Source organism: Puccinia triticina, chromosome 6A (genome assembly GCF_026914185.1).
Source record: "Puccinia triticina chromosome 6A, complete sequence".
NCBI lineage: Eukaryota > Fungi > Basidiomycota > Pucciniomycetes > Pucciniales > Pucciniaceae > Puccinia > Puccinia triticina.
Window position 1 is genome coordinate 2,454,706 of NC_070563.1, and position 24,368 is coordinate 2,479,073.

The window sequence follows — 24,368 nt, forward strand, 5'->3', positions numbered from 1 at the left end:
AGAGGTGTTGAGGATGGGAAAAAATAGTAGAAAGATAGGGACAGCTTGGGCCATCCCAGAAATGTAAACAATTTCAAAAATGGTGCAGAGGCTCATGAGGGAGAGTGATTCTAAAAAAGTCCCCACCAAAAGTCATAATTCTCTCAGGCCGCAGGGTCCACATAGGGTGTAAGTCCCTCCTTCGGAGGTTGCTTTGCTCCCCCGAGGAGGGAATTAGCTAAGTTAGGGGAATTTCCCATTTTGAAACGGCTGTAGTTTTGATTTTTTGGAGAGAACCAACTGTTTGAAACCAACTACGTCAGTATGTTCAATTTTGCAAATTTTGGCATAGTGGATTGAAACAAGTTACATAAGTAACATCTGCAGCCATTTGTGGGGGTTTTGGATAAGAAAAGTCCAAAATTGATATTCTGGTTATCGTTGCTGATGTATTGATTAAAATCAACAAAAAATCACTTTTAGAAGCCTTTCAGACCTTCCTCAACCCTTATAATGTAACATGGGAGCAGGAGAGGACAGGGAGGAACTAATGTGTATGCACACTATGTTTGCACGCTCAAGCACAAAAACAAATTGAAACAAAACACGTAAGTATGAAATTTTTTCCCTTGGAAGGGAAGACCAGATTGAAACAGGGTACGTCAGTATGTCCCAGAAGAAAAAATTCCCAGAACTGTCCATTTGAAACAAGTTTCACAGGTTTAGGTAAGTATCATTTTTACCAAAAAAATCATTTTGAAACAATTTACGTAAGGGTGTCTAGTAGGGGCTTGCCGGGGTCCTGCTATTATTAGCCTGCCCCTTATGTTATCCCCCACTATCTCAGAGGGTCAACTTGTAGATAATGCAGGATTTTTGTCAATTACACATGCAGCATGTTTACGCCAGACAGCTCGGCTGGTACGCGACACTCTCTCAGACCGTATCTACGAATAGATAGCGTGCGAGTACAGGTTTATAGGTGTAAGAAAACATTGCCACAGTATCTACCGCCTTATACCAGATCAGGCAATGGCAGTGGATTTGCTTGCTGTCTTCATCAGTTCAATCCTCAACTCAATCAAGACTATCTTCCATATCTCTCCGGCCATTCTTGTTTCTTCATTTCTCTTTTGTAGACAGTCAGCAGACAGCAAATCGCTAGTAGGAGCAGATCAATCTGTTAGACTCAAACATCATTGTCTCTATCATTCTTGTATTCAGTGAGCTTTACCAATCTGTATTCAATCCCAGTTGGGCGAGACCCTTTAGGGGTGATAATCAGATTTTGTATTTCTTTTCCATTTGGGAATGTAAATCGGTTTTATCGTGGCTCGATCCCTCTGCACCGACTGCTATATCTAGAGTTAAATCAAAACACTCTCACAGTTAATCTCATACGGAGAAGTGAGAGCAAGATGACAGTACGAGGACATACTAGGCAGGAAGGCGTTTGACTCATCGATCAATTCATCTCGACCCATCAAAATATCAAGATGGAGATTTGAAGGCTTCGATTGTCCAGGCAGAGTAGTGGTCTTCGAAGGTTTATTTCCGCGAGCATTTTTGCCGTGCATGCCAAGGATATTAAGCATATGAACAGAAAAGATTGAGAAGTTTGATGGCAAGTCAATTTCAAGTCATCTTTCCTTACAAGGACAGTAGGAGAGAACATAGCCTACACTTCGTTGAATCAAATCTCTCTCCATCATTTGACGAAGCGGAAAAGCAGCGCCATACAAATCTCTTTGGATCGTGAATTTGAATTTATCTTGAGTGCTTTGCCACTATTGGTACCAATCGAGCAGTTAATATATTTTGAAAAAGGAAGCCGAGCTTTTATTGAAGTAAACAATCAAACCTGCTCTTTCTTCAAAGGGCAGTAGCATGGACTAACGTTTTCCAATCTGTTTTGAAGCGGATGACGAGGAGCAAGTTTGGCGGATCCAGTAGCGAGACCATTGCTGTGGACGTCGGTCGAGATATTCGAAGGTGTTACATGGTTGGGCGGAACGATCGCATACGAGTTCTGTTGCAAGAGATCAGAAGAGAGTGAGCCTCCCGTCAAGCTTATGAGCTTCATCAAACCATAGTGGAATGCTTACCATCTTTGAGGAGATCGGGGGATTTGATGTGATATGATGTGATGTGATGATGATTGAAGCGATCGAGACGGGATGACGTGCGCGGCTAGCTCTGGAACCCGTACCCGGACCGCCGGGATATCTATGTACGGGGGACACCCGAAACGTGCGGTACCCCGCGACTTCAAGCGCGAATTTATAGCCCGTAAAAGGTTCCAGCGTCCATCAACCAGCCAATCAAGAATCCCTTTGAGACGTCACGACTGTCATCACGCTTACCGGAAAGACCGCAGGAACTTAGATTCTACTCTCGCTATGGTTATCAAACGATCCGCTCAAGCCAAACTGAAAAATGCGGAAATTGAGACCAAACGGCAAGAACGAAGGGTTGTATTGGAGCCAGCTGTCTTGGGGGTCGTGTCGGCATTGGGGGGGTATGAAGATGTGCTGGTCAAAGACAACGAAGAAGACGACGATGATGAAATTGAAATTGAAGGCCAAGAAAAAAACCCAGCTCAATATCGGACTGAACGCGTTTATAAACTAGGAGACGAATGTCTGGGTTGTTTGAAGGACTTGAAGAAGTTTTGGAGGTTGGACGAAGAAGATGAGAACCGTACGGTGGCCCGAATCTTGTACTCCAGTCAAATAGTACCAAATGATCTCCTCCCTATTCTGCTGTCTGCTCAGATCGAAAATAAAAAAGATCATCGGGTTTCTTTACTATGCGGTAAGTGTTTTTCTTCTTTCTGAACGAATCTTACTTGACGTGCTCATCACATTATTTTGTGGCTGTTTTTCTCGCGTGTGTCCAGCCGATCTGATAGCTGCTCTTACTTGGCCTGTCGATGTTACTCGAGAACTGCAAGAAGCTTGTGAAATTGATGATGAGGAGGAGCGAAGACAAGCCACCAATATCGATTTCTCGAGTCTTGTCGATGGTCAGTTATCTTACAAGCGGGAAATCGTCCGAACTGGTGCGATGGGTCCCATCTTCAGATTACTACTCCCTGTGATCCAGAAACCTAAAAAGTAAGTCCAACCAATACCAAAATCATTTTTGATTGATCGTATGAAAGCATCCATTTGATTTATCATTTCTTTGAAATCAGTGAACGGACAGAACGAGATGAGAATGTGATATCACTGGTTCTGCATATTATCCGCAACTTGTTGGCTCTTCGCGATAAACCGGCCTCTGGTGCTGGAATTGAAGAATCACATCTTCAATCAGATTTCATTCAACAACTATCCAAGTTTGGGATCTTCGATTTACTGATCCATATGAGCCATGGTTCGAATCGGTTTGACGAGTTTGGTCAATGGAACATGATCGTGCTTGATATCTGGGATCATTTGTTTCGAGGTGTCGATTCCGAAGATCTGATCGATGCTGAAACCTGCGTGGGTACCAATGAAGCTGGCGAGACGATTTCTACTGTCAAAGCATCGGATAAGAAGCTTGAAAGCATTCTCTTGGATGAAGAACAGGCTCGAAAGGCGAGGGCTAGGAAAAGTGCGACTCGTCATTCTCGCTTTGGAACTACATTGAGTGTCAAGACTGTTAGGCACTTTCCCCTTTCCCAACCGAACTATGAATATCAGGCTAAGCCGGGTTTGTTATCATGATTATTCTTATTGCAAAATACTCAGGGTCAAAGAAAATTTAATCTCCACAGTCAGACTGCTATCACCACTCCAGTTGAAGTTGCACTCGATGCTCGCAAAACCCAGAAAAAGAAAAACAATCGTGTGGCAGATGAGTTTGGAAGACCAACGACCCTCAAACCAGATGCTTTGAAAGTTTTGAGAAGTGTGGCGATCGAATTCATTGAATCAGGTTTCAATCGTCAGTAGCTATTTTGAATGTTTTTTTTAACGCAGGAAAAATAATATAAACACGAAGTCGGAAATGTTGTTTGAAATTTATGCTTTTGTTCTCTGGTTTTGGTAGCCTTCTTCCTCTCGATTTTCAAAGATATACAAAGGGAGAAGGCCAAAGCTAAGGACGCTATCCGGCTTTTATACCTCTTGGGGTTTTTCTTGGATTGTTTCTTGAAATTGAGGGAAAGAGAGAAATCGGTTGGGATTTTACCGACGAGCGAGACAGGTCATGATTTTGACCTAGTAGCCGACCTGATGGAACCCGAGTGTATGCTTTGGGCATTTGGTAAGATTCAATCCGGACTAGAGGATAAGCCGATGCCGGTCGTTGAAATCCATGCCGCAGTAGAGTGTCTTATCCAACAAGTAAACTCCTATTTTTTTTGATCTTGCTCATCTCCTTTTTTAGGGCGGCCCACAGCTCATGAATCTTTTTATACTTTCTAGTTGCTCGTCATCGAAGGTTTAACTACATCGGGTGTAGAACAATACACTGATGTGGCCAATGTGACTCTTAATAGATTGTATTATGATGCGGATACCCTGGACATGGTGATCAAATTGATGTCGAAATACACCAACCAATCACTCAAATATCTTGAAAATATTGTCCATTTCTCATTCGTATTTTTAAAGATTCTTGAACGGTATGCCGGAAGTACAGATTATATGTATGTACGGAAGAAGAAGGCCAGAAAGTCGAAGCAACAACATCCAGGAGTCAACCCCGGTGACCAGCCAGAGGGAGCCGGCGATGAAGTTGAAGCTAGAAACCCGGTGGAGGATGAAGAAGAAGCTTTTCTCGAGGCTGAGCGGAGTGGCGTTCAGTTTGCTGAGCACAAGTTCGAATTTGGAAAGTTCCAACTCGTGAGTCCTCATTGCTTTTCATCTCCTCGATCGATTGATCTCATAAGTTTCCTTTCTCTCCCTTTGGCACTCCATCCGAACCTCTAACCTCAGCGCTTTGCCCATGAAGCAGTAGCCAATACTTTGATTACCTACCTCCGAGGTTATCGAGATTTCACAGATCCTGAATTGATGAAAAGAGTCGTCAAGTTGATGTACCGCCAAGCCGTGGGCGCCAACGCGCACAAACTATTTTTCAGAGTGAATAGAATTTATGTTTGTTCTTTCCTACACGTGATGATAGCGCTAATGCAACCCGGAGCTGGTGTAGGTATCTGTGTTAGATACTTTCCACACGATGATCGAGGAGAAGTCGTCTATGCCGAAGCATCCGGTTTACACGGACTTGTTTAGGTTCATCGATTACATCCTCAAACAATTTTTCAAGTCTGTGGCGGAATCGCCGTTTCTGATAGTAGAAGCGCTCTGTGATCACGGCATGAGAGATTGGCATCGCGCTTTTGATAGCAGCAGTGATGATTCAGACACCATGCCATCGAAAGCTAAAACGGGCCGCAAGGTATGTCCTTCTAATTGCGAGCATTTGCGAGCATGCCCCCCTGAAATACCCTTGGAAATTCACTCTTTACCTGGTGCTGGTTGAATAGGTTCCCAAACTCCCCGCTGAAATCGAAGCCAAACCCGGCTTGAGTTGGTCTCAACGCCTAGGCGTCGCTGTCGGTCTCCTGGTCGATAAAAATAAATCAGACTTGGTTAATAAAGTGCAAGATATTTTACGGACCGCGTCAGCATCACGGACGGCGATTGTCTTGATGAACGATGAAACGGACGAGGATTCCCCAGAAGTTGATCTGGAAAGCTGGCTCCAACATCCCGATCAGGAACCCAGTGATGAGCTCAAAGCTCAGCTCAAGCGGCCTTCAGACTCGAGCATGGAAAAGTTCGAAGACCACCGTAAGAGCTGGAAATCTATCTGTCTTGTCGCAACCCACGCGCAGACTAACACCCTTGTGAACTATTTTGCTTGTATTCCCTCAGGAATTGAAGCGGGTGAGGATAACGAATTCAAGACAGCATTGGCTCGGGATGCCGAATTACACATGCTGTTACGGTTGCTGCATTGGGAGAGCGAAGAGGGTATGTAGTTTTTGCTCGAGTAGAGCCCTCCTGGCTGCGCTTTGAAATGTCGATGCTGCGTCTTGTACTAATACTACGTTGTTGACCTATTTAGAGTACCCAGGTCACCTCGGTTGGATCATTCCCAGGGCTCGTATCCATAGTGAACTTGATCTATATATCAAGGTGATTGATCACTTCTTGATCAATCCACTTGATCATAACGGGAAATCTCCGGCCGAGCTCACGAAGAGGAAGCGTAAACGACGCACCAAGGCGCCTTCATTGACGGCAGAAGAATTGGCTTTGGATGCTTCTTCTGATGGTGAGGAAGAGCAAACTACTAAGAAAGCACCACGGAAGGCCAAGAAACCGCCTAAACCCACACAGCAGCAACATTCAACGACAGTGAGTGTTTTCTTTTCCCTCCTGATTTTGGACCCAAATACTGACATCAATGGGATTTTTTTTGATAGTTTGTGACATTTAGCGATAACGAAACGGATGGAGAGCCCGATAAATTCAAGTCTCTGCTTCCAACCACCGAAGTGAATGTCCTCAAGCGTACTGCCGGGATGATCGACCAGCAAGATGAAGGAGAGAATGAAGATGATGGAATATCTGGCGTCAAAAGGAAACCAGTCAAGTCAAGGAAACTATTCATCGACGACAGTGATGACGACTCCTAGAATCCTCTGTTCCTCTTCGCGTCCTCTCTCATGTTCGAATTATGATTATCAAATATGGCATTTTTAACAGTCAGATCGAAGGGAACCATGCATGTATGTGTCAATTTACGGAAATCTGAATCAAGCTAAATCAGCATCGTAGGAGTCGAATGTGAAGGTGCGCGGCCCGTTTCGCGGGTTTGCTAGGGCGGTCCCATGTGTGGTTTGATTGCGGTCTTTCTAGTGTAACAGATGTAAAGTTGTGCATCACATCGTTTTTTGAGATGAATTGATATGTAGCTCAATAGAATCATCCCCCTATTTCAAATCATGAGCTATAACTAATGAAAAAATCATCATTTCGGTAATGTTGGGTTCAACGGTACAATGGCTCTAAGAAATCCCAGAATAAGCAAACCAGCAGAAAGGTACCGGTCAATTACGCTCCATCCAAGATTTTTGAAGAGAGGAACAGCAAGGCAAACCTAGCTTCCCAGACGTCCTGACTGTTAGGAGCTTCAAAGACCTTCTCAGCCTTCCTGAGGTTCCACTGAAAGCTTTGTTGGTCGTTGTTGGGATCCGAATTATCGAAGTTATATTTCAGGTTGAGACAAAACTTGAGGTCGCGGAAGGAATGGTTACAGAGCTCGTAGTCGAGGTTTCCGAAGCGATAGATCGACTTGATCTGATTAGAGACCGAATAACAGCCGAGCAGCTTGTCGAAACTCTTCATGCATGAGAGTGGCTCGTTCCCAGAGATCTGTGAGTTCACCCGCTGGAATTGCACCTCTCGCGCGATCTTCTCCTCTACTTCTTTCGTCCTTTGCTGTCGCCCCTCTGTTCCTTGTTCTTTGGCTTCTTCATCCGTACTGCTTGGGTTCTTCGGTTGTCGCTCAACCGTCGAACTCGTGCTTGACTTGTCCCAGAACATTCGCTAGTTGGTCGGATGCTTTGATTGGGTCTGAACCTGTGTGTATTCACACCATGAGGCTCAACACAAGCCCCCTTCGTTCGGAGGGGTGTCAGGTCTACACCCCTCCGATCGAGGGGCTTGTATTGAGCTACATTTCCCGGCACAACAAACCTTCTGTCCGTCCCAAGATGCAGATTCAAAAATGTGTTTATGGGTCCTCAAAGTTGAAAACACATCACATTCGAGCTGAGTGCACACTTCGAAGGAAAAGATCCCTTCCGGCAAGGCTTCTTAGGGGGACGGCTTTCCTCGGGTGGGCAAGGTCGTGTGCGATCACCTGATGGGAGCTAATGTACTCCTCCGGGGCGGGTGGAGGCCGCCCTTTGGACGCCCGGACCAATTTCCGACAACCTCCGACAGCTGCCCGGACAAGACACTCTTGTGGGCCCGGCCAGCTGAAACTTGTTTGTGTTGGTTAACGTTTGAGGTGGCAGTGTCGGTGTATCCCATACATATTTATAGACTTCCAGCTCCTATACATATTCTGATGGAGGTGTCTGAGAACGAATTCATCCCATTTCCTGGTCCATCTGGTCCCGCTGCACCCCTCATGACAACTCGGCCTCCTTTGCTCTTGGTTTGGCTTTTGATAGCCCACTCACTCTGCTCTGGCAGCCCGGAATCGTATACTAATTCCACAGACATTGTATACCCTACGCGTTTCCGAGGAGTCGAATGGGATAATGAGCAATGGAAGCTGTCCACTACTCTTCTTGAACCAGGTCGATATCAATCAAGGATCTCCCTCGCCAACGGATACTTGGGAATTAACCTGGCGGCTCTCGGCCCGTTCTTCGAAAAAGATAATCAGTCCCTCAATGGCTGGCCAGTTCTCGATCGCCGCCAAAGCTTCGCCACCATCGCCGGCTTCTATGACTCTCAGCCGAAACTCAACAGTAGCAATTTCCCGTGGCTCGATCAATACGGCGGAGAAAGTATTATCAGTGGCGTGCCCCATTGGGCTGGTCTGCTGGTGAAAACCGAAGCTGCTACCTTAGACGCCTCGACTGATCCAAGGTCCATCAAGAACTTTCACTCGGCCCTTGATCTCAGAACGGGTCTGATGAAGTGGAAATTCGAATGGGTTATCGACGGCCAACCTGAAATCTCGATCGAATACACGATGTTTGTTCATAAACTGCATGTCAACCGCGCTGCCGTGCAACTCGAGCTCAAGGCCGTCAGCGACTTTGAGCTCAGCGTGATTGATCTCCTGGATGGTGATTGTGCTGCCCGGACTGATTTTGTGGAGAAACGTTATCACTCGAGCTCGTCGACCATTTGCTCCGCCGTCAGGCCGAACGGGATGGCCAACGTAACTGGCCATGTGTGTTCCAGTTTAAGATCCGAAGCCTTCTCTCAGAGTTACTTGCTCAAAGGTTCCCCAACGCCCTCCAGCTCAGCTAGTCCCTCAACGATCGCCCAGTCTGCCGGGATAAAATTGAAACGGGAGCAGACCGTGGCTGTGCAAAAATTCATCGGCGCTGCCTCCGGTGATGCCTTCTCTGACCCTCACACCGTCGCCCTGCAATCTGCCATCGCAGGCGCCAAAGATGGCTTTTCATCTCAGCTGGATTCCCATCGGCGTGAATGGTCCTCCATCATGACCAAAGAGTCGGTCGATGACTACGCCTTGGCTCAATATGACCCTTCTACAATTGATCCTAACATAGTGGAGCTACAAATCCTCGCCATAACCAACCCATTCCATCTTTTACAAAACACCATCAGCTCTAACGCTATCGCTCTGGCCAATACTTCCAGTGCCCTTGACAACTGGAGCATCTCGGTATGTGGATTAGGCTCTTCTTGCTACGGTGGTATGATCTTTTGGGATGCCGAGGTATGGATGGCACCCGGGTTGGTACTCAGCCATCCGCATGCCGCTCAACGAATCATCAACTATCGGGTGGCTCAGTTCCCTCAAGCACAAGATAACATCAAGATGGCATTCAGCTCCTCCCAGAATCGTACCAACCAATTCTCGCCTGATGATGCGATTTATCCCTGGACAAGTGGCCGGTTCGGTAACTGCACCGCCTCAGGACCTTGCTTCGATTACGAATATCACATCAATGGTGACATCGGTTTAAGCTTTTTTCACCATCTCGTGGTCACTGGAAACTTCGAATATTTCAAACGGCATCTCTGGCCAATCTATCAAGCGATTGCTGGCTTGTTTAGCAACCTGTTATCTGAAACTTCTACCCACAAGTATGCTCTAAGGAACGCCACTGATCCGGTTAGCTTCTTTTACTTTCTGTTCTAGTGACTTTGAGGTCTTCAGGCTGAATCTTTTCTGGCTTGATAGGATGAATATGCCAATCATGTTGACAATCCAGCATATACGATGTTTTTGATTAAACATCATCTGACTACTGCCAATGAGTTGAGGGGAAGAGTAGGTCAGAAGCCAAAGCCGACATGGTTAAAGCAAGCTAATAATCTTGCACTACCGATCGATGACCAAAGCGGGATCATATTGGAATACGAGGGGATGAATTCCTCAATCGTAGTCAAACAAGCCGATGTGGTCTTGATTGATGATTTCCTAGATTTCCCAAACCCGCACAGACTCGAAAATTTGGAGTACTATGGTACCAAGCAATCCCTTAATGGACCAGGAATGACCTACGGGGTCTACAGTGTTGTCGAGAACCGGTTCCAGATCTCTGGGTGTTCCTCCTACACCTACCATCTGTTTAGTTCGCAGCCTTATATCCGAGCACCCTGGTTTCAGTTTAGCGAGCAACTGGTGGACGATTATTCTCAAAATGGTGGCATCCATCCTGCCTTCCCTTTTCTCACCGGTATGGGCGGTGACTACCGGGTGACTGTGTATGGCTACCTCGGCCTGCGTCTAGAGCTGGACCACCTCAGCGTAGACCCCAGTCTGCCACCCCAAATCGCTTCGCTCAGCTATCGGAAAATTTACTGGCACGGTTATCCCATCCGAGCGAAGTCCAACCAGACTCACACCTCCCTCTTCCGCCCACCATCTGGGGCTCTTGCCGATGCAGACCCGGATTACGCCGAGGCGCCCATACCGGTCAAGCACAGGTCTTCCGGCCGTATTCTCAAGCTTGGACGTGCACGCACGGTGACAGTCCCCAACCGGCCCGTATATCTGGCCAATCCGATCCAGTGCGCACCCATCAAGTCTGACCAAGCTTTCCTCCCAGGACAATTCCCGCTCTCGATCCTCGACGGCTCCTCTGCCACACGCTGGATTCCTTCAGATCTCCCCGCCACGGTCACCGTACCACTCAACGAGCACTTTCGCGCCAAACAGATTATCGGATTCGGCTTCCAGTCCTCCAACTTCACCGACTTCCGCATCCGCTTCTTCGACGATCCCGGTCAACGCACAGCTCTCAGTACTTACTCTTCTTTCAACGGAACCCATGTCGGTTTTCATCCATTTGTTGGACTAGATGACCATGATGATCACGATCATCAACAGAAGATTAGTCAAAAAGATCATGGATGGAGTTTTTATAGATTCGACCAGCCAATCGGCTTCAGCAAATATGCCAATCTGACTGTCTTCGACACCGATCAAATCCAGTCCGCTCATCCAGAGAGCTTCCATACCCAAGACTCTCGTCCCAAAAATCAGCACACCAGTCAAAGGAATTCAAAGTCGCTTGGCATGGCTCAATGGACCCTTTTGACATCCCATCACCACTCTTCCAGGACGCCAGAATCCCATAACCGCAATTCTGGACAAACACTAATTGAGCTTCTTTGAAATCCTACAAGGACTAGAGAGCATGCATTTCACCCAATCTATTTATGTATGTATATTATTGATTGATTACTACATCTATTCTTATCTTTATGTGCAATCCTTGGGTAAAGAAGTGTAAAATTTTGGTCATTCTGGGACTTCAAAGTGATTGAATAAATATGTAAAACACACGCATATCACAATCTCTCAACTTGGCACAAATATTTCCTGCTACTCTCCTCCTTGACTGCACTTACAAAACCAAGAAGTCCAAGATGGCGCTCCTGAAGAAGGGGATTTAGCTTCTTGCATCAAGGCAGAATTAAGCATTTTGAGCTACTTGGTTTTGTAGGTGCAGTCAAGGAGGGGAGCAGTAGGAAATATTTTTGCAAAGCTGAAGCGTTGTGGTCCTTGGATGAGCAAAAAATATTGAAGCCATTGTGCCCTACCCTATGGAGAAATTTGAGTTTCAGCTGAGGAACAGGGGGTTGAAGAAAAGAAGAGGCTGTTGGAAGGTAGAAGTGTAAGGGTCGGGAGACCCTTCACTGTTCGGAGGCGGAGAGGCACGACACGAGGCCAGGCGGTTCTAGAACCAACATCGGCGAGCTGTGAATTGCAATCTAGCGTGGCAGAGATAAGTATATGTACAAGGAGGGAAGAGAGAAAAGAAACAGAGAAAGAGGAACTCACCTAGCGCGGCAGAGAGAATGAAGTGGGGCCAGGATCTCTGCCGAGCTAGGAGAGAGGGGGTGAAAGGTCCCGGACCAGGGTGTCCAAAAAACCAGGTGTATGTAATGGCGCAGAAGATGTTTTTAGCCCTTTTTGGAGGAGTTTCCTTTGGTTTAGAATACCAGCTAAATGCTTTTTTGTATTTCTGTTTTCTATCTTCAAGGGGGAGCAACAGTGGTTTCTATGCTAAGGAATAAAAGATAGAAATAGCAAATAGAAAGTACATAGCCCACTGTCTAAATCCGCAGGAAGTCCTTCATTTGAGCCAAGATTAATTTTTCTTAAACAATCACCTGCACGATCTAACTCCTGACCAATATATTTCTCTATACAACCAATTCTTCTCTTTTCAAAGGACATTTTTGGAAAATAAGAAGTTGGGAGTTATGTAATGGGCAGCACAATGAACCTGATCAAAAAGGTGCAAAGAGAGAAAAAGATAAACCAAACTAAATTTACACAGGATAGACATAGTGAATTAAACTATGGTCCTAACATTAAATATAGAGATGTGTAAGTAAAACAAACCTATGTATGGAGAAACACAAGAGACACATACAATAAATCTTCCAAGCAAACAAAGGGTGTTGAATTTGAAAATGAGAAAGAAGATCTATTGAGCGTTTCACTTCTTGATCCTCCCAAAGAATCCCTTTTTCTTATCTTTTTCGACCACACCTGAGTTGATAGAAGCGTTTGAGCCGATGGCAGGAGAAGACATGGGACTACGGCCGATGCTAGAGGGGACGGGGGAAGGGACGGGGAGGAGGTTGGAAGTACTTAAAGGCGGACGGTGGTTTGATGGAGGAGCGGCAGGGTAATCCCTTCTTGAGGGAGGGGCCACGGGTGCCGGAGGGCCGGAATGGCTATTCTCGTGTGCATATCGGGTGTCAGCGGCTTTCAATCGGTCACGTGGCTCGACCGGTTTGGGCTTCGAGGGTCGAGACGAAGATTTGCTGTCCAAGACTGGCGCTCCCAATCCTTGACTAGATCCACCTCGGTCCAAATTCGCCAGATCGGCAATGTATTTCTTTGGCGTGCAAATATGGGTCGAACCTAGATTCCACAACGGGCGTGGCCACCCAAATATCAACAAACGTGGATGGATTTCATGCGAGCAGCGGGAAGCTCACCAATAATGACATCCTTAGAGTGTGCTTCTGAAATTTCGTATGCCGCTCGAACTTCTGCATATGTCAAGCCGCCGGCCACGAAGACCATAAGCCGCTCACGGTTCGCAGGGGCTACTTTTGATCTTGGTCGTTGCCAGCTAGGTTTTGCACTCCGCAAGGATGTCGGGGCACCTCCACCAGCAGCCACACCACTACCATTGAGAGCGCTAGTGGCAGGATTGTCACCCATATATGGGAAGACAGTTTGGTCCAACTTGCCCGTTACGGCATCCTAATCATACATCATGCATCAGTATGGCTATATTGGGCCGGACATTGACAGCGCAATTTCATACCTGCAGCATCAGTTTGATAAGGGGCTGGAAACGCGAGATATCATAAGCATTTTCATCGAGCGGTTGCTTGAATAGCGCTTTCCTCTTCTTTCCGCTGTCCTTGGTGACATTGGCTCCAAGGAAGACCATGTTGTTCACCGCGTCCATTTCATGTAAGGCCAGCCTTGCATGCTGGTATAGTCGTCGGCGATCCTCGTCCGGAACACCGTCTCGATAGAGTACATACAGCGCAACAATCCGCAGTTTGTCCGATGTGCTAGATCCCCCAGATTGAGAGCTGGCGTAAATTAGGCTGAAAAGAAGAATGCGTGAGATAGATGACACACCTGATTGCACGATCGTCTAATAGGGGTACCATTTCCTCCACAATTGTTTTGGGGGTCCTCCCCTCGGCTGTCATGCCAGTTGAGCAGCACTGTTCAACAGAGGCTATGTTCATTAGTTGGCGCTTCTCAAACAGCTCCATGCATGTCTCGGCCATATTCAAATGAAGAGATAGCTGAGATGAATCGCGAACAATGGCAAAGGCAATTTAGTAATCTCCAGCCAAGTGAACAGCAGGCAAACATCTTACTTTCTCCTTGCTCTCTTTCAAGTGCGGTAGGCTAGCCAACATGTCTTTCATATCGTTCAAGCTGCTCCCATTGGCAAGATGACCATGTTCAGATGCGTAATTTTTGAAGTCATTTATTAACTTATCAAGTGCGTCCTTCATGTGCATATGTCGAACTTCCACCCAGACTTTATCCTCTTCACCCAATGTGTGTTCTTTCTCTTCGATTTCTCCGGATTGATCTCGGTATGAATGACTGGATTGATTAAGTGTATTAAGTCCCAAGTTATCTTTCTGTGATACGGTCAAAGACAAGCTAACTAACCAGTATTTATTTCCATCCGTGATCTCTAACAGATCATGACACATGCTCTGGTAGGTAAATTCGTGTAATAGAGGGGAAAATAGGTCCATGGCCCGTTCTACAATGAACATGGTTCCACGTGGTCTAGGAGGATCGACAACGGGCTATGAAACAATATTATTAGCTGGTTACTCAAGGGTGTCACCGGGACTGGAGGGGGCCAACCGGAAATTCTTCATTCGAGTCGCAGTAAGCTTCTAGATCCTTTTCGAGAGAGGCCGCCAGGCTTTTACAAAGATGCTCTTGAGCCATAGCAGCAGGTCCTAGTGGGGCCGAGGAGGGATTGTAATACCGAATATATGGTTTCTCTCCTAAGGTAGCAAACAAGTTGATCAACTAAGTTTGTTCAATATCGAATGGAATGTGAAGAGGGAGGGAAGAACGAAAGATGAGTCAGACAAAGGAATTGGCAGGAGATGACAAGAAGCTTTAATGTTATTTCCTATCAAAAGGAACCGGTAGTCGGAAAAGAAGTAATCAATAGAATTCTTGCCAACCGATTTGCTCATCCAGCAGACTTCGTCTTCCCAGGCCTCCAGAGCGTCACGAGGAGATCGAGGGGGCGGGCCATATAAAGTGATTAGACTGCGTGGATTGGGAGGTCGGAGCGTGTAGACCTGAGGTTCATCAGCCGAAATGTTTGTGAACAATTCAATCAATTGTCTCAAGAAAGGGGAAGCGGGTGAGCTCGTGAGGCGATTGACTAGTAGATCGTCCAACGCTATCAATTGTTTCATAGAGGGAGCAAACAGATTTTGTATTAGGACGAATATCAAGATATGAGAACATGAGCAATTTACACACCATCAACAAAGAACATGTGTGCACCAGCATAAGTGTTTGAGACATTTGGAGAGCCTTTCCTACTGGAACCACCGGGAGGAGCGAAGTCGGAGATGATTCGATCGACATTCTGGGCAGTAGGGGCGAGGATGTAGATAGCATCAAGATTTGGGGATGGGTTTCGGTTGTTTTCAATCAAGTCGATTTCTATTGTCATTTAAAAGGAAATAAACCAAGTGTGATGGTGTGTCAATTGGCCGTCAAGTCGATTCGGGTGTTTGCAGACCAATCAGGGATAAGGTGTGTTTGATATCGTGATGAATTAAGAAAACAAATCAAGCGAAATTAGTCATGTTTTTCAGTTTTTAAATTCAGACGAAGAATGCTTTTTTTTCTATGCGTGGGGATGGATTGATCCTTAGATATTTACGTTGGACGCCTAGTTCCAAAATCTCGAAAGTCTTCAAGACGCCATAGATCAGAGATTGGGAGTGTTTATCGAGTACGAGGATCTTCCAGCGCCCGTTGGTCGGTTTGACGGATTGGATTGTATCTAGATAGCCTGTGGTGGGTCGGATAGATACTGAGTGCGGTTAGATCAGGGTGGGATGAGGGTTGTCGACTTACGTTTTCTGAGTAATTCGATTAGTGAGAAGGGCATGATGGGTGTGGGGTGGATGGGTGGAGTAGTTTCCTGGCGAGACGGTCATCAGGCAGTGGAAGCCTGGACCAGCCGAATGGAGTGTCCGCACTGGCGATCGGCCATATACAGTCGGAAATATTCCGACATCTCCTTAACTCTAAAACCAAGCCCTTGCCGAGTCACTTGGAGGCTCTTGGAGGCGTCAAGAAAGTTTCAGGATCAGGTGTTACATAAATATAACATAGGCTAAAACAAATACAGAATTTTGGAGAAACACTATAGGATTTACCTCTACACAGTCTCAGCATGCAGTCACACTAAGGGGATTCACTCCAAATGACTGTGAATAATTGCCTCTTGAGTCTTGATAACCGGGCATACGAGAAGACTCCCTCTCTTGAATCTTGATGAGCCAAAATAAATGTACATATCCCAATTATCAGCACTCTTCTATTTTTTTATGAATGCTATTTCCCTGATTTTTGTACTCCTTCCCGCCGATCCATTGCATGAGCAGTGAGACAAAGACATATTTCGTGAGGCTATTGTGTTTCTCGATTTCCATAGGACTTGGAAAATTTGTCTTCTCGAATTCTCCCGGAGGAGCTTTGAAACTGTGAGCCTCTGCTTCACCAAGTTCGCTGGCTTGTTTTGCGTAACTGCAAATAAGACTTGAATTACTGTATTCACGTGAACCAAACTAATGGATAACTACGTATTCACATGCCCCAAAAATCTGATTCCATTATCACCATAGTTTGATTTGACTCTTTACTCTATCACAAACTGATTATGAACTATGAAATTTATGTGAAACGGATACATTCTAGTGGAAGACTGAATCAAAAACGAGGAAGACTTATACATTATCACATTCATTTGTATATTTTAATACGTGCGTATCTCAAGACGTGCAATGTATACTTTAGAGGGAGATTAGATGTCGATGATAAGAAACAGATGGGTAGCAGCCGCTGGAATTGGAACAGGAAGGAAGAGAGAAGAGTATCTTTGTGCCCATTTTTATCTTCATCACGATGGAAAAGCCCGGGGGAAGGTGGAAGGGGGTGTGCCTTGAATTATTTGCAAGTGCCAAGTCGACGGGCACGGATAGAGATCTTGATGGCACCGTTGCGGCCAGCGGTTCCGCCGGGAACAAAAATCTTCCCGGGCTGGGGGGCACGTTGGGCAGGTTTGCGAGGTGTCAGGACCGGCGGATGCTTCAGAGTTAGATTCAAGGTGAGCTAAGAACTCACGTGGTTGCCACATCGGCTTAGGAGCTGTTTAAAGGCCGAGTTCAGTTGCGGGTGTGAGCTGGGAGTATCAATCGTAATGTCAGTATACAATATGACATTATTTTCCCGGAAGGGGGGACATGGAAGCCACTCACGTGCGGAAGGGCGCTCGATCGGTGGTCCGTGCAACGACCTGAGTTTATACAAAGAGAGAGAGTAAGACAGTTGCCCATGGTTGACTTACTCGCCATTTGAGAATGAATAACGGAAGCATACCGAGCAATTGCCTCGCTTGACGCGGACAGCATTGTTAATAAGATTTGGCACAAAGTTGCCCTTGTGATCAACCGGGATTTGGTTAAAAGCCCTGAAAGCGGCAGAAAAGAAGGACAAAGGAGCCGGTCAGGACCGTCAGGGTGGACTGGACTTCCAGCTTTCCTGAGCCTGAGGATCGGGAGGATAGTGACGGGTTCTTACAGGAGACAGTCGTTGGGCTGGAAGTTACACTTTCTCTTACGGCAGATCGGTTGGTTCACCGGGTAGGCGTTCAACGCGTTGGCTCGGGAGACTCGGGTGTTCATCTGAGGCTCCGAGCGAAGCCCACCCTGTTAATTGAGGAGTAGAAATCAGCACTCGAACACATTCCACAAGATGCTTCCTCATCTCTTTCAGCACCCACAGTAGAATTACAATGATGGAAGAGCTCTCGAACGGATCCTTCGATATGCGCGCGCGAACTGCGTGGACCCACAAATGATCAGCCTCTGGAGCACTTCCTAGTACATGCATGCAAAGAAGGGTTGAGCAGACTTACGGGGTCAGACTTGTTGTCTTGTGGACATTAATCTTCAGACGAAGCCGGTAGACCACGCAGAAAAAGATTAGCTAACTACATCAGGATTTAACCCGGGGAGAAGGTCTTACGGTACAAGTCTTATGCCAAACGAAAAGTCTACTGGACACAGAGTCGAGACGATTATGCTGGTCGTAACTAATCTTGTTTAAGGCGCTAGAGGCAGCCGGACGGAAGGGTTAGCTCCCTAGCGCCAAATCTATTTGTCAAGAGCAGCGGAACTGGGCTTACCCTTGGCAGTGTCGGAAATCGATCGGCTTGGCGGAGCGATTCACGTAGCAAGTCAGGTTGTTTTGCGCCTGGCCGGAGACACAGGAAGGCAGCAAGCCGGCGACACTCAAGGCGAGAAAGATCATCATGGAAAACATTATTATGGTGGGATGTCTGTAATTATTCGTTGGCTGAGTCTGCAATTCTAAACACTGATGGCGGCTTCGGAGTGTGGAGGTATCTGCTTGACGTGAATTGGGGTTCGGTTTACGTGGCTGCTGTGAGGAATGCTCGAACGAGGTCGTGTAAAGGATGGCGATTTCAATGGGATTGATGAGGAATAAAGCAGAAGGAGGCACAGGCCGGCTGCTTTATAGAGAGCAGCCGATGGGCTACGTAGCATGGAGCAAGCCGGAGCTTGACACCTTCAACGCGAGGCCGACTCAATGCTGCATTGCTAGCTGATCCCAGTTGATGAATTAGTGATTGGGAAGTGCACCCGTTTGATTCTTCGGGGCAAGACAGCCGCTGATCGAAAACAGCGGATCGGTTGAAGATCAGCTTCCGGTCAAACATGCATTTCAATAACAATTATGCACCTCCGATAGCCGCCCATCAATCCACATGCGCCGGAGTAAAATATGTACACAAACATGATGACTCGGGAGGGATGGGTGAGCTGCGTGAGTCCAACTCTTCACCAGGCTAGTTGATCACAGAAATGATCGGATCATCGGCCGCCCAGATTTCACAACCATCGTGGTATTCCGTTCTCTTGACCGTCCGGCGTTGGAGGTCAGGCGTCGGACCGAGTCCGAAATTCAAGCTCAATCTCGGGGCTCATCGGGATCGGCAGATTACAGCGGTCCGCGGGGGGGACTTGCGCCGAACTTAACAAAGTCCCTCGAGACTTCGGGGGTGAACTCGTTTGCAAGGTAGGGCGAGTCCCTCCTTTGGAGACAGCGCTCCCGCGCCTCCGATCAGGGGACTTTATCGAACTTAACGCAGTCCCTCCTGCGGAGGTCGCGCTGCGCGCGACCTCCGCAGGAGGGACTTGCCCGCAAGCGGTGAATGTTGGCACAGGATGTGAAGCCCCCGCGCACCCTAGGGTTTCACAAGGAGTATCACAAGACTCCCCGGCCCGTATACTTAGTTCCGCTTCCTGTCCACGTCCTAGCCGGTAGAGATTCTTGTTTTCCCATCTCTCCCGGCTAGGTAAGAGTTTCCCTATTTCTTCTCTTCATATTATTCCTGGTTGTACTCAACAGAGAGATTCTTGTTTTCCCATCTCTCCCGGCTAGATCCCCCGAAGAAATACAGCCCACCGATTGGACCTAGAAACGTTCTCGGCTTCTTAGCCCCGTCCCGAGCGCCTTTTCCCGACATTCTTAGTGAGGGTCCACGTGACCCTTACACAGGAGGAACTTGATTTTTTGCCAAATTCCCAAAATTTTCAGTAATCTGCCAGTCCCTCCCTCAACTTAGCAAATTCTTTCCTTTTTTTTGACCAAATGAAAGATCTCCATGTTGCGGAGAGGACCACATTTTCAAAAAAATCATTATCCAATTTCTTCAACCTGTAATTGGAGCAGTAAATCATCCAACTCCCTTCTTAGGTGGAGGGTTGAGTAAATCTATAAAGCGCCCTCGGACAGGCTTGAATCCTTTTTTTACCTTCAAGGTTAGACAGATTGGTGACACATCATGTTCAGTTTTCTTAGCTAATCTTGCTTTGTAGGTTGACCTCATTCAACTGTCAGTGAGTGTGTGAGTTTATGGTCTCTCAGGTTTCCAGTGCATTCCTCAATCATTTTTGCCTTTGAAGCCCCCGGACAAGTAAGAATGTAGGACTGAAGGAATGGGGAAAGGATAGGAATGAAGCCATGCTTCTTAGGTATCATTTGATCCAACACACCATGCAGGAAACCTTTGAGGTGGGGGTTTAAAACTGATTCAAAAATAAAGACCTGGCATTGAGGCAGATTTTCTGTTCCTGCCACCCCAGCTTTCACCACTTGGGTGTAAGTCCCTCCTGCGGAGGGCCCTTCGGGCCCCCCTCGGAGGGACTTTGATAAGTTTGGGACTTTAGCTAAGTTCGGAAGCAAGCCTCCGTCAGGGGGGACTTTTTATAAGTTCGGCCATATGTACAACTTGAGACCCTGGCCCCGCTGGCAGTCCGTGGCTTGTTGCAGCTTGATGCCTCCTCACCCTGCCGGATATCCCCGGGCCCTAATGCTAGGTGCTTGCTTCATATGGGCAGCTGTGAGCTTGACCCAAGCTCAACAATCCCTCCTCTATGTAATCCAAAGCCCCTTGCGTGGCTTGGGTACTTTGTGAATTTGGTGTGCATTTGTTTTTTGAAACAAATGGCCCACAGTAGCCAGTCTCTTTCACATTGTGATTGGATGACTTCCCGTCATTGTTTAGAGAGCTCTAGATGCCCCTCTAAATCCTAAATTAAGACACCTATCAAAAACTCAACCAGTGCACATTAGATTAATGAACTGTAGGGTTAAGAAAACATTTTCCTTTTTGTCAAAAATTAAGAATTTGGGTTTGTAAATTGAGATCTGGGAGGCTCTCAGACTCGACAGGAAGTCCTCCATTAGCAGGCCAGTCTTGAAAATTTCAGATTGTGTGAACACACAAATACACTAGGATAGTTCACATGTGACGGTGACGGCTGCTGGGTTGTTTATGTAGCACTGCTTGCTGGTTCTGCAAATTTGCTAACTTCCCAGCCAAATTGGCTTGAGCTTCACTGTGAAAAAAACTCAAGAAACTGCTGCCAGTTGACATGCAATATTATAAAGGCGCCTTAGTAATATTGCATGTCAACTGGCAGCAGTTTCTTGAGTTTTTTTCACAGTGCTTGTTGGTCAAAACCTGAAGTGCTCTGCTGGTTTGAAATTTTTTTGTTGCTGAAGAATTTCAAATGTGGACTGCCCTACTGTACAGTGTATGGAAAATATCTAATATTTCAAAAAGGCTTCAAAATAAAATTGGAAGAAAGGTCAATTCAGTTTGGAAATCACCCACCATGGGGACCATGAAGATGATGTAGGTGGTTTCAAACATGGTGCAGGAGGAGTCAGGAAGCCCCCAGGTATGGTGTTCAAAATTGCATATGTCACGGTTTACATACACCAGGGGTGCACTAAAATTTTTTGGATGTGGTCTGAAAATAGCCCACTTGTTTGCGGAAATATTATGAGGAAAATAGGGAAAGATATTTTCGAAGCCCCTTTGTAAATATTTCCTCCCATTTTTATTATTGAAATCAAATGTTTCCTCCAATTTCTGTGGGAAACCAATTTCCTAAATTTATGGAAAATATTTCAGAAACCACTCAAAGTGGTTTCTGAGATATTCTCAAAATATCTCAAATGTGGATGCTGTGACTTGTTCCTGGCGATGTCCGTACTGAATGAATTGGAAAATATTTTGAATCCGGATTCAATCCAGCTTCAGAATATCTTTTTGCACCTGTGGTGTAAAATCATACAGCCAATTTTGGCTGGGAGATGTCAGTGTGCATAAAACTTAAAGTGACATCTCCCAGCCAAAATTGCAGTTTATGATTTTATGTAAAAAAATCTTATGCAATTTTGAACACCATAAAAGTAGGAGGGGGGGTAATCCAAACATAAAAATTTGGGTGTCTTTTGTTGCAAAATGGTATGCATGAAGTTGGTATGAATGGGCTTTGGAACCCAAAAGGGAACACATCAAACATGGCACAAAATTCTAATTTTTTTGTGCTGAAATTCAGTTAAATCCAATAAAGCCCAGGAAGCCTCATGTGTTATTTTTGGGCTCCCCAGGGGAGATTTTACCTCAAGGATGATACACATGAAGATGTATGAATCAGCCAAAAAAGCCATTCTTGGGGGCTCCCAATGTATGAATTTTGCCAACATTTCAGAATTTGCATTGCCCTCATTTATAGGGGGTTTCCTGGCTCCTGGTGCAGGTGCCAGTTCAGGAACTCCAAGGCAGGAAGGGACAAAAGATTTCATGTACATACTGTGGGACTGTAGAATGCAAAACCCCAGCATTAAGAGCATCTTTGATGGTCTGGCTGCTGATCAGCTAATCTGCAGCAGGATACCCTGAGGTGTCAATTATCTATCCATCACAGCCAAAGCTGCCAACAGTAGAAGCCAAGTGCATCCTTGATCCACACCCGTGCCCTGTGGCAGCTCCAACTGCAGCTTGGCTACAGATCATCAAAACCAACTTGCAGACCACTGAAGTTGACTGCAGGTTGCACATCAGCAGGAACATTGGAGATGCTCTAGCCATTAGGGGTGTTCATATTTGAAATCATAAGCTTTTTAAATCATAGAAACATTGCAATTTTGATTGATCATTTTAGAATTCCATATTGCTCTCCTTTGGGTGTCTAGATGGTGTCAGCTTTCAAGTCTACTGTGAACACCCTCATTGGACAAACTTCCCACTCCACATGATAGCTGCTTCACTTGTTGGCAGAGAAAGAGCTTGCTCAACAGGCCGGCTGGTAATGCATGCCCACCTTTTGAAAGCCCATTGAGGCTGTTTTACCTACCCCAACTTGGTGTTGAGTTTGACATGCAGCAGTGATGCAGTGTCAGATAAAAGTTCAGACATCTTTGATCAAGGGTGCTCTACCGTACTGAATATCTGGATAGCAGATCTGGAGGGGGTTCACCCCCTGCTCATCTTGAAATCATTGGATATACCTATAAATTGTTGAGATTGGCCTTCCCTTATTTTTTTCTTCAGAAATCCTTGGTAAGGTTTGGTGGACAGCCCTGCTTGGAAACTGCAAGATGAGCCCTCCAAGCTCCTCCTTTCAAACAGAGAATCAGTTTTTTGACAGCACACATGAGGTGGTTGAGGAATGGCCCAGACCTCAACACCTCCAACCTGGCAGTGGCCATCATCATTAAAGTCAGATGCAGCATTCATCCACTCCAGCCTATTATTCCAGTAATCTAGTATTTCTACCCTCTGAAGATGTGATCCCAGCCCTGGTCCGGTTTGGATTGTTGGCCTGCAAGTCAAGCTTTGCCAGCAAGCCCCGCTAGCCCAGGGCTGATCTCTAGTTTCTAGCAAGACACGATGTGCAGGGCTATTGTTATGTTTCTGCCAACACTCGCGCGCAGCTTGTGCGGATTGCAGCAGCTTAGCAGGTGTTTTCTTGTGAGTGAGTCTTAGGGTCTAGGGTGTTTGTTAATTGCCAGTCGTTGTTGTTGTTGTTGTTGTTGTTGGTGGTGGTAGCTGGTATGATTTCTCCTTCTCCTCCTGCTTCTTCCTCTGTTTGCGTGCCTTCTCGAGCTTCTTCTTCCGCTCGCGTTCCCACATCTTTTCGAGTTTGCTGGCCCCCCTGTTGAGGGTGTAGTCGACCTGGGGGTGGGTGGGTGGGTGTTTTAGTTGAGTTGTGAAGGGAGTGAGTGAGAGTGTGTGTTTGTTTCTTACTCGTTCGGCTAGCACTCTCCTGGCCTGGTTTCTGTTCGCTTCCCGTGATCGGTGGGTGTGTGCCTGTACGCGTATTCCGGTTGGTTTGTGTATGAGTGAGACTGCATTGTTCGTTTCTGGAGTGGAGTGGAGTGTGAGTAAGTTTCTGTTGTTTCTGTTTTTGTTTTTGTGTCGTTTTGCTTAACTGTTGACTGCCTGTCCGCCTGGGCCTGATCCTCGGACGAACTGCTCGACGAGGTCCTCTTCGGCGAGTGGGGGGATGGGCTGGATGGCCCGCTTCTTCTTGAGCGTGCTGGCTGAGCTGGCGAATGCCCGGGCGAGTCCTGCGAGGAGTGCCCTCATCTGGTCGTTGGCTGGGTTCCCGGGGGGGCAGCCAGCCGCGGCCCAAACCAAAACACAAAACAGCCAGAAACAGCCCCACTCCCACTCCCACCCCCACTCCCACCCCCACTCCTCTCCTCATCCACCAACCAACCAACCAACTCACAACCAACCAACTCACTCACCCCCCCCAACCCAGCACCATGCGCGAGTCCAACTTCTACTTCCCTGCCCACAACAAGGCCTCCGTCTCAATCACCTCAGCACTCTACGACCGAAGAGGTCAGTACTCAAACAACCAAAAAAACACAAAAACGAAACAAAACCCATACTAACTAACCCCACCCCACACTCAGCCATCGATGCAACCTCACCCCTGCCACTCCTCTCAACACTCACCCATCTCTCCTACCTCACATCCACCTCGCCCAGGATCAGAGAGATC

General features: G+C 46.6%; 6 protein-coding genes across 6 annotated transcripts; 2 read left to right on the forward strand and 4 right to left on the reverse strand.

Annotated features, from left to right (window-relative positions):
• Positions 1 to 1,260: 1,260 nt before the first annotated feature.
• PtA15_6A327 (uncharacterized protein) lies at positions 1,261 to 2,087 on the reverse strand (the record flags this gene model as incomplete). Its single annotated transcript, XM_053170021.1, has 5 exons — positions 1,261 to 1,340; positions 1,418 to 1,517; positions 1,662 to 1,766; positions 1,877 to 2,008; positions 2,085 to 2,087. 5 exons carry the CDS (start codon positions 2,085 to 2,087, stop codon positions 1,261 to 1,263), a joined length of 420 nt encoding a protein of 139 aa, XP_053021254.1.
• Positions 2,088 to 2,207: 120 nt separating this feature from the next.
• PtA15_6A328 (uncharacterized protein) lies at positions 2,208 to 6,619 on the forward strand (the record flags this gene model as incomplete). Its single annotated transcript, XM_053170022.1, has 12 exons — positions 2,208 to 2,793; positions 2,879 to 3,095; positions 3,176 to 3,626; positions 3,717 to 3,912; positions 4,018 to 4,313; positions 4,395 to 4,814; positions 4,908 to 5,054; positions 5,125 to 5,373; positions 5,462 to 5,768; positions 5,853 to 5,951; positions 6,046 to 6,338; positions 6,407 to 6,619. 12 exons carry the CDS (start codon positions 2,208 to 2,210, stop codon positions 6,617 to 6,619), a joined length of 3,474 nt encoding a protein of 1,157 aa, XP_053021255.1.
• Positions 6,620 to 6,954: 335 nt separating this feature from the next.
• On the reverse strand, positions 6,955 to 7,529 carry PtA15_6A329 (uncharacterized protein; the record flags this gene model as incomplete). The annotated part of the gene is made up of 2 exons (XM_053170023.1): positions 6,955 to 6,991; positions 7,084 to 7,529. 2 exons carry the CDS (start codon positions 7,527 to 7,529, stop codon positions 6,955 to 6,957), a joined length of 483 nt encoding a protein of 160 aa, XP_053021256.1.
• A 592-nt stretch (positions 7,530 to 8,121) lies between these two features.
• On the forward strand, positions 8,122 to 11,322 carry PtA15_6A330 (uncharacterized protein; the record flags this gene model as incomplete). The annotated part of the gene is made up of 2 exons (XM_053170025.1): positions 8,122 to 9,813; positions 9,883 to 11,322. The coding sequence occupies 2 exons, from the start codon at positions 8,122 to 8,124 to the stop codon at positions 11,320 to 11,322; spliced, it is 3,132 nt and encodes a 1,043-aa protein (XP_053021257.1).
• Positions 11,323 to 12,655: 1,333 nt separating this feature from the next.
• PtA15_6A331 (uncharacterized protein) lies at positions 12,656 to 15,859 on the reverse strand (the record flags this gene model as incomplete). The annotated part of the gene is made up of 11 exons (XM_053170026.1): positions 12,656 to 13,086; positions 13,164 to 13,434; positions 13,499 to 13,754; positions 13,825 to 13,997; positions 14,073 to 14,307; positions 14,377 to 14,519; positions 14,581 to 14,751; positions 14,913 to 15,136; positions 15,220 to 15,405; positions 15,629 to 15,760; positions 15,826 to 15,859. The coding sequence occupies 11 exons, from the start codon at positions 15,857 to 15,859 to the stop codon at positions 12,656 to 12,658; spliced, it is 2,256 nt and encodes a 751-aa protein (XP_053021258.1).
• Positions 15,860 to 16,920: 1,061 nt separating this feature from the next.
• Positions 16,921 to 23,944, reverse strand: PtA15_6A332 (uncharacterized protein; the record flags this gene model as incomplete). Its single annotated transcript, XM_053170027.1, has 12 exons — positions 16,921 to 17,013; positions 17,098 to 17,155; positions 17,232 to 17,269; positions 17,353 to 17,443; positions 17,554 to 17,681; positions 17,756 to 17,813; positions 17,891 to 17,922; positions 18,001 to 18,085; positions 18,161 to 18,505; positions 23,487 to 23,530; positions 23,603 to 23,718; positions 23,788 to 23,944. The coding sequence occupies 12 exons, from the start codon at positions 23,942 to 23,944 to the stop codon at positions 16,921 to 16,923; spliced, it is 1,245 nt and encodes a 414-aa protein (XP_053021259.1).
• Between the last annotated feature and the right edge of the window lie 424 nt (positions 23,945 to 24,368).